This window comes from Leucopleurus acutus (assembly GCF_964270905.1).
Source record: "Leucopleurus acutus genome assembly, chromosome: 9".
NCBI lineage: Eukaryota > Metazoa > Chordata > Mammalia > Artiodactyla > Delphinidae > Leucopleurus > Leucopleurus acutus.
The window spans coordinates 60,169,323-60,177,667 of NC_139144.1; the positions used below are offsets into that span (position 1 = coordinate 60,169,323).

At 55.3% G+C, this 8,345-nt stretch overlaps 2 protein-coding genes across 2 annotated transcripts; both read right to left on the bottom strand.

Moving 5' to 3' along the window:
• Window positions 1–2,370: 2,370 nt before the first annotated feature.
• HOXA5 (homeobox A5) lies at window positions 2,371–4,241 on the bottom strand (the record flags this gene model as incomplete). The annotated part of the gene is made up of 2 exons (XM_082846208.1): window positions 2,371–2,696; window positions 3,680–4,241. The coding sequence occupies 2 exons, from the start codon at window positions 4,239–4,241 to the stop codon at window positions 2,446–2,448; spliced, it is 813 nt and encodes a 270-aa protein (XP_082702334.1). The 3' UTR covers window positions 2,371–2,445.
• A 1,610-nt stretch (window positions 4,242–5,851) lies between these two features.
• HOXA6 (homeobox A6) lies at window positions 5,852–8,345 on the bottom strand (the record flags this gene model as incomplete). Its single annotated transcript, XM_082846329.1, has 2 exons — window positions 5,852–6,536; window positions 7,904–8,345. 2 exons carry the CDS (start codon window positions 8,343–8,345, stop codon window positions 6,277–6,279), a joined length of 702 nt encoding a protein of 233 aa, XP_082702455.1. The 3' UTR covers window positions 5,852–6,276.

Genomic DNA, 8,345 nt, shown 5'->3' on the forward strand with positions numbered 1-8,345 from the left:
GGCCTGGGCTCGGCCTGGCGACCCAGGGGCCCAGCCTAGAGGTGCCGCCCGCACCCGGCCGGCCTCTGCACCCTCAGGCTCTCCCGATCCAGCCTGCGACCCGGCCCCAAAGGCCGTCACCTCCGTTCAGTGCTGCCAAATGACCCCGGCCCGCGGAGACGTATTGCCACAGCCCCGTCAGAAATCCCGCCGGCGTCCGCCTCGGCCCTGCCCGGGCCTTTCTTTCAAACTCCCCAGCGCGCCCCAGCGCAGCGCGGCCTCGGCGCCCGCAGCCGGCGCCACCCCGCCACCCGGCTCCCAGCCCCCACCCAGGGCTCCGCAGACCCAGCAGAGCCCGGCCCTCCAGCCCCGGGATGGGGGCGGCCCTGCCCGGTCTCCACATGCAGGCCTACTCGCACACAAAAATCATCTTTTTGCACGCCGGCGAGAGCAGCGGAAGTCATTAACATCCGCGCTGGTGCAGCAATTAAAGTTAGGCCCAGGGATGCGGCGCGGCCACAGGCGCTCTGCACCGTGGTGCCTCCGAAAGCTGGCTCTTGGCGCTCCTAATTTGGGCAGAGGGAAAGTTTGCTCTCCCCTTTGGAATTCCGAGGCAACCTCAGAGTTATTGAAACAGAGAGAGAGAGAGAGAAAGATCCAGAAAGAAAGTTTTCAGAGTACAAATAAACTTGAAAGCGCTCAGGGGGCGAGCTTACCTTAACTCGGAGGGAGCCATTTTTTCAGAGTTTTGAGAAACTTGCGGTCTGGACACTTCTGGACCTAAAATTGACAATTTGAATGACCAGGTGGCACACGTAGCCTGCAAAAGAGTCAAATGGAGTCCAGCGTCAGTGAGATTATATGTTATGTGGTATATAATGTTGGATGTCAACTCCCCAAAACCATAAAACTTACTTTAATGGCCCCACGTGACGTTTTATAGCCAGTGAGCCGATCTGTCTGTGCTATGGATGATTTTACGATCTAATTCATAGACAAAACCCTATTCATTTGGCACCCAAATGTCATATAGCCGGAACTGGGGCTTATAAAGTTTACTGTTTTATAACTTTTTAAAGGAAAGACGGCATCAGTGTAAGCAGTCGGTAAATGTGCAAATCTCTAGTTGCGCTTTAGCTGCTCTGAGGAGTTTCCCAATCGAGCTAGGATGGGGTAAGTACCTTCGATTTGTAGCAAATTAATTATAGCAAAAGAAGCCAACTGGGTTCAGGAGGGCGAGGAGTGGGAAAGGGTGCCTGGCTGGGTTAAGGGCAGAGGGTCTGGGGGCCACAACTTGACATAGCAGCCTCTTCAGCAAGTGGAGGCCTAGGATGGCCTTAGGAGAGAAGCGGCATCTGTGTGGGCCCCCGAGGGCCGCTAACAAAGCCCTGGGCTTTTTCTCCTTTCTCTCTCTTCCTCTCTTTTTCGTACCCATCAAGTTAACCTGGTTTCCTCAGAGATGGGCAGGTTGGACTCAGGCTTTGCAACCACCTAAAGCTTTTCCACCTTCTGCCCTGAACTCTCTGATGGGTCAGTTAGGGAGGCCACGGGTCAGGGTGTTGGTCTGAGGTCCCCTTGCAAAGGCAGACTGCTCAGGTAGCCTCAGACTCACTGCCTCCCAGCACTGGACAGACAGACAGAAGAGCAAACAGAGCCACTTGCTATTTGGCACAAACCAGACCAAGAGAACTTACAATAGAAAGTTTATTTTTTGTTTCCAGTCAGTATTTTTTCCTTAAAAACAAATACAAAAAAAAAAAAAAAAGCTGATCACAGTTTGCTTAAACAGCCAGACTTGGACAATATTTGTAACTTTGTTCACAAAAACATACATCACTGAAGCTGCGCTTATAAGAGCCACTTCCAGAGTTCGTGCAAAGGGTCCTACAAAGGCACGCAGGGACACACCGCTCAGAGTCACAGTTTTCATCACAGAGTCACTAGTCACTACACGTCGAACAAGTTAAGTTGTGTCTCATCAAGTCACCTCTACAACAGCATTAATTACACAAGGAATATAGGTAGTTTGAATAAAAATATCTTTAACAGCTTGGAGCTATTGAGACAGGAACACTTCCACTCACATGCACAGTTAAACAACTGGAGTGCAACACACAACATTGGCACTAAACGAGGTCGAAGGGGGACTTTTTTGTGTTTTTTTTTCTCTTTTCTTTTTTTGTCATAGTTACTTCAAGTAACACAGCTTGCTTCATATAAATAAGTTAAAACATCTATTTTTTTTCAAGACAAAGCCATTCAGGACAAAGAAATGAAGAGAAAGCAGATCTACTTATACAGGCGCTATAATGGCAATAAACAGGCTCATGATTAAAAGATGAATTAGGGCAACGAGAACAGGGCTTCTTCACAGAAGGAACACAAGGGAGTTTCAGAAAGTCACCTTAGGACTGACACTACGCGGGACCCGGCTAATACTGCTCAGTACTTTAAACGCTCAAATACTCAGGGGCGGAAGGCCCCTCCCGCCGCCGCCATGCTCATGCTTTTCAGCTTATTATCTTTTTTCCACTTCATTCTCCGGTTTTGGAACCAGATTTTAATTTGTCTCTCGGAGAGGCAAAGAGCATGTGCTATTTCAATCCTTCTTCGGCGGGTCAGGTAGCGGTTGAAGTGGAACTCCTTCTCCAGCTCCAGGGTCTGGTAGCGCGTGTAGGCCGTTCGGGCCCTTTTGCCTTCCGGGCCGCCTATGTTGTCTGCAACAGAAAAGTCAGCGGTTTAGCCACCCACTCCTCAGCCTCTGGCTACCAAAGTCCGCCAGCTGGACCAGCCAGGGTCCTGAACAGGGGAGAAAAGCTCAACAAGTCTCCCTCCTCACTCGCCCGCCCGCCCCTCCCGAATTTCCTTCCCTCTTCCTTTCTAGAGAGAAAACAATAAGATTTGGACTCTGGGAACAATCGGCCCATCCGAAGCTGGAGCCGCGTCCCGGACGATCCCCCGGCTTTCCCTCGCCCCTCTCTTGCCCTCTGGCCCTGCCCCTGGCGCCCTGAGGCGGGGCACAGCCCTCACAGGCTGCCCACCACCCAGAAACCCACCAAAGCAAGGCCCTTTTCTGTGCGCCCAAGTAGCCTCCAGATCACCCTCCCTTAAAGTTCCAGCCCCGCGAGCCGCCTCCTGTTCCAGCCTGCACGCTTGGGGCGCCTGCTTTCTTTTTCTTCCCTTTCCTTTCCTGCTCTCCCTCCTGCCCCCAAACTTCAGAATCCCGCCGGCTCTCGCCTCGATTATTCCCCGCACCAAGCCCCTTTTCGGGGACTCTAATTAGTAACGCTGTTTCCCCAGCGTAGCCCTCCTCATAAATTATCAGTCCTGACAAGCCCGATTCACGGCCCCTACTGCCATCCTCTACCTCTCTGCGCCCTGCTCGGCTGGCCTGACCCATGAGCGCGTTCCGAGGCGCTGGGGTTGGATATGTTTTTTTTTTCCTTTCCCCCCTTTTCAACGTCTAAACTTGGCTAGCCAGCGGCCCCTTTCCCCGCATTTGTGAGCGCTGCAGAAAAGAGAAGGAGGAAGAAGGCAGGCAGGGGAAGGAGAACGGCGGGGAGAGGCTCCACAGGGCTGGGAGAGGCGAAACCAGGACAGTGACGGGGAGAGAGAGGGCGGTAAAGGAGAGTTGGGGGGGGGGGAGGACCGAGAGCCGCGCCCCCGCGGTCGCGTGGATTTAGGAAAAGACTGGCTTTACCATGACTTATGTGCAGCTTGCGCATCCAGGGGTAGATCTGGGGTTGGGCGGTCGGCGCCGGGCTCGGCTCGCTCTGAGCGCTCGCCTGCTCGCTGCTGGCGGGGGCGTCCTCCTCGGCTCCGGACGCCGTGCCAACCCCCTCTCTGCTGCTGATGTGGGTGCTGCCGGCGTTGGCCGAGGCGCCGCTGGAGTTGCCCAGGGAGTTTTTCCCGCCGTGGTGGCTGTCGCTGCCGGGCGAAGGCGCCACGGCGGAGCAGGGCAGCGGGTCGGGCGGAGGCGAGTGCGTGGACGTGGCAGGCTGGCTGTACCTGGGCTCGGCGGGCGCCGCGCTGGCGCTGGCCGCGTAGCTGCGGGCGCGCTCCCCGGAGCCAAAGTGGCCGGAGCCCGAGCGGCCGACGCTGAGATCCATGCCATTGTAGCCGTAGCCGTACCTGCCGGAGTGCATGCTCGCCGAGTCCCTGAATTGCTCGCTCACGGAACTATGATCTCCATAATTATGCAACTGGTAGTCCGGGCCATTTGGATAGCGACCGCAAAATGAGTTTACAAAATAAGAGCTCATTTGTTTTTTGATATGTGTGCTTGATTTGTGGCTCGCGGTCGTTTGTGCGTCTATAGCACCCTTGCACAATTTATGATGAATTATGGAAATGACTGGGACATGTACTTGGTTCCCTCCTACGTAGGCACCCAAATATGGGGTACGACTTCGAATCACGTGCTTTTGTTGTCCAGTCGTAAATCCTGCCTGATGACCTCTAGAGGTAAACTCGGGCACTAATGGGGGAGTTGGGTGGAGGCGAGAGGAGTGGCGCGCGCGCCCCAGGCGCGTGCCCGCCACTCGCCGCCGTCGTTCAGTCGGACTCGAGCGCCACCCGCTGGAGGCAGGGCGCATCCCTCCGCTTCCGACCCGGGGCTGCAAGGGCCGGGGTCGAATTGAGGTTACAGCCCATTATGGCAAAATTATTGCATTTCCCTCGCAGTTCCATTAGGATGTACCAATTGTGAGGCCGTCAGCTGCCGATCGCGTGCCCGGCGAGGATGCAGAGGACTGAGGGGAGATGGTGACTTGGATTTTATTTACAACAACTTTATTTCCCTGCTGTGCAGCCCCTCTTATTTTTGTGTCGATGTTGGGATCGGTTCTGACCGTCGTGCCGGCAGCTCTGAAATTTGAAAATACAGATATCACCTTCGGGGAAGGGGGGGAGGCCATTTAGCCAATTGGAGAAATAAATCCTACCCGCAGCAGCAGCTACAATTACGGCTCTGTTTTTGCGAGCGCATGAGGGACAGTGTCCCTGCCGCTCTTAAATGACAGGCGTCTATTCAAGATAGCTTTTGTGTAGCGTTTCTCCGAGGCGAGGTCAAATTCCATACACTTTTATAGCCGGAGTCGATTTTTCTTTCGTGTAAATATGGTTTTCGTGTCATTAGTTTGCTATTTGATTTGCTATAAGTATCCAGCCTGGAGAGTCTTCACCACCGGGTCACTTTCCTCGAGCCAACCGGGCCCCAAGTCGGAGGGTTCTCGGTGAACCCAGCGAGTGGGCCCAGGCTCCCCGCAGCCACAGAAACTGCTTGGGCCTGGGGCTTCGTGGGCCGAGTTATTAGGGTCTTGCTTAGACCTCCAGAAGTAAAATGAGGACGCTAATGAAAGCATTTTGTGGCAGTGCCTAGTACCTCCGTAGTTATCTTCCTGGGTTCTGAAAGACGAAAGTAAATCACAAATATAGCTTAAAGTTGGGTGTGGGGGGAGGTGTCCCCGCTGGAGAGGTCAGGCGTCTCAGGCGCCCCTGGCACATTTGGAAACCAGGACTCTTGCCGCTCCCATAGCCCTGGGCTGCATCCTTAGGTCCTGAGAGCTGTTGTGGTGGTAGCGCCGGCCCTGTTGGAGGCGGGGAGCCGGAATCCGGAGCTCGGGGAGCCCAGTCATTCCCAGGGCTGCAAGATTCCACCCGCGCCCAGGTTGGCTCGTCTGGGCTGAGGCTGCTTCTCTTCCAAGGACGGTTGCGCGCTGGGCCGAGAGACAAGGCTCTCTCGGGCCCCCTTTGTTCCTCGCGCTTCTTCCTTTCTGGGGGCGGCCTGGGAGGCCTCGGCAGAGCTGGGGCCCCAGACTCTAGGCTCCCTCTTCCCAGTGGCCGGAGTTGATTTGGTGATGCCCTCCGGGACTTGGTGGCGAGGAACAGAGGCGGAAACGCCCAGACACCAAAGGGGGCTCGGCACCGGGTTCTTTCCTCTCCAGCAACCCCGGGACCCGAGCTCAGGGGCATGCAGAGGCGCTAACACAAGAGCCGGGAACCGATTGGGGCGCGCCCTGAGACCCGGAGCGGGCTTGGGCAGGCTTGGAGAGCGGGATTGCGTGTGCAGTGCGCCTCGCTCTACCGCTGGGATTGGCTGTGTGTGAGGTGTTTTGTTTTTTTTTTTTTTTTCTTGTAAGAAATAAATGCTCAGACGTTTGCAAAGCGCCGGGCTCCCCTGAAGCTGCGAAAGCCCCCCGGATGGGAGCAGGCGGGAAGAAAAGTTGGGGAGTAGGCGAAGGCAAGGGGGCAAAGCCGAGGGAGGTTGCGGCGCGGGCCTGGTCCCTGCCCAGGCGTCTACTCGCCCGCTTTTGCCTCAGCGTCCTCCCCGCTGGGTTGTGTGGAATTGATGAGTTTATTTTCCTTTTTCCACTTCATGCGGCGGTTCTGGAACCAGATCTTGATCTGGCGCTCGGTGAGGCAGAGCGCGTTGGCGATCTCGATGCGGCGGCGCCGCGTCAGGTAGCGGTTGAAGTGGAACTCCTTCTCCAGCTCCAGCGTCTGGTAGCGCGTGTAGGTCTGGCGGCCTCGGCGCCCGTGACTCCCGTACACAGCACCTGCGGTCAGAAATGGCCGGGCGCCGGTAAGCCAGGATCCGGGCAGCCAGACCAGTCAGCCCCGCGCCCCACGCCCCGGTCTCGGGGCTGAAAACCACCCGCCTCTCCCACTATGTCTGGGGCCGAAAGCGGGCTGGATGGGAGAAGATTATTTCATACCAAGCGAGATGTGTTCCACCTAAAACGACTTGGGGTGGGAAATTATTGTTTTTGAAAAATCTGCTCTGTAAAAAAAATTACAAGCAAAAGAATAGAACAGCATTCTTAGATCGGGGTACCTAAGCCTGTTTTGTGGGAGTAGAGTGTGTGTGTCTGGGAATGGTGGGTATGGAACACTGTGGGTAGGGTAGACGCTCCAAATTCACACACGGACCTCTGTGAAGATGTTACTGTGGCCAGCCATGTCAGGACACAATATGCTTTGTTAAAAAAATTTAAATGGTGAGCCCTCTCAAATCTTTGCAAATGTCTTCCAATTGTATGGCCCTTCTGAGAAACGCAGAGCTCTTGAAAACACAAGTGGATTTTAAAGCAAAAGACTGTAAGTTGAAAAATCCGCATTAGCCTCTGTCCTTCTCCAAGGATTCCCTGTAGATTTTTTGGAAACCAGGAGCAAAGAGATGGAGCTATGGGCCACCTGGGGTTTCTGGAATGAAGGACTGTGATGGGCTATCTGTTCTAGTGCCAAAGGAACCCATGGGTGGGGGGCTCCCCCAAAGCTGGGTGTATGAGACACAGGCAGGGCCTCAGAAGGAGGCAGAAGTTGGCTGTGAGTGAACAGTTGAGTGGAAGGGGGAGGGGAGGGAGGAGAGAGAGGAAAAATCCTGAGGCTGGGGATGTGGCCCTCCAAGGCTTTGGGGAGACACTGCAAGGGGCCAAATGAGGGCCTTTATCTAGATGCGTTTCTGAAGGGCAGAAAGGTGAGGGAGTTGGGAGGGAAAGGGGAGTTCTCAGGATGGGTGCAGAAGGCCATCACGGCTTGGGGATCTGAGCAGGTTGTTACCAGCGTGCAGTGAGGGCAGGCGCTCTCTCCCATCCAGCCTTGCTCTCTCTCCAGGTTGCCCCTGTCACTGGGTCTCACATAGCATGGCAGTGAGCCCCCCACACGCCCCCTAAGTTGTCACCTTACATGGACACTAGTGCCCCGCCTTCATGCTGCCACAGCCTGATTGCCCCATTGGGAATGGGTTGCATTTTTTATTTTTTGAAATCTCTTTTTAAAAACCCAAAGAAACTTTGTTCATTCTTTCCTCCTTTCTTTCTATTTCCTCTTTCTACTCTCTCTGTCTCCTCCTTCCTTCCTTCTTTCCCTGCCTCCTTCCCCCTCTCCCTCCACTCTCTTGAGGGGCTGCAGGAAAACACCTTACCCGCGCAGGAGTTCATCCGCTGCATCCAGGGGTAAACAGGACTCGTGTACTTCCGGTCGGTGCCTTCGTCATGGAGGGCTTTGCCCGGCACGCTGTTGCTGTCGGGTTTGTACTGCTGCTCGGGAGAAAAGTGCAGGTAGTCCCCGGGGCCCCTTTGCTTGCCACTGCCCGAGGGCGAGGCACCACTGAGGTCCTTATCAGAATAGAAACATGAGGCCCCGTACTCGTAGGACGCCCGGTTGCAGGCCAGGACCGAGTTGGACTGTTGGTAGAAACAAGGTGAGGTGTACGTCTTGTCCGGGAGGCTCGACGCCCCGTACGAGGCCGGGAAGGGCCTCAGCGCGTCATAGCCGGCCGGGTAGAGGGGCAGCTGGCCCAAGAAGGAGTCCTGGCCGCTGGGCAGGCTCCCGGGGAAAGTGGGATTCACAAAATAGGAACTCAT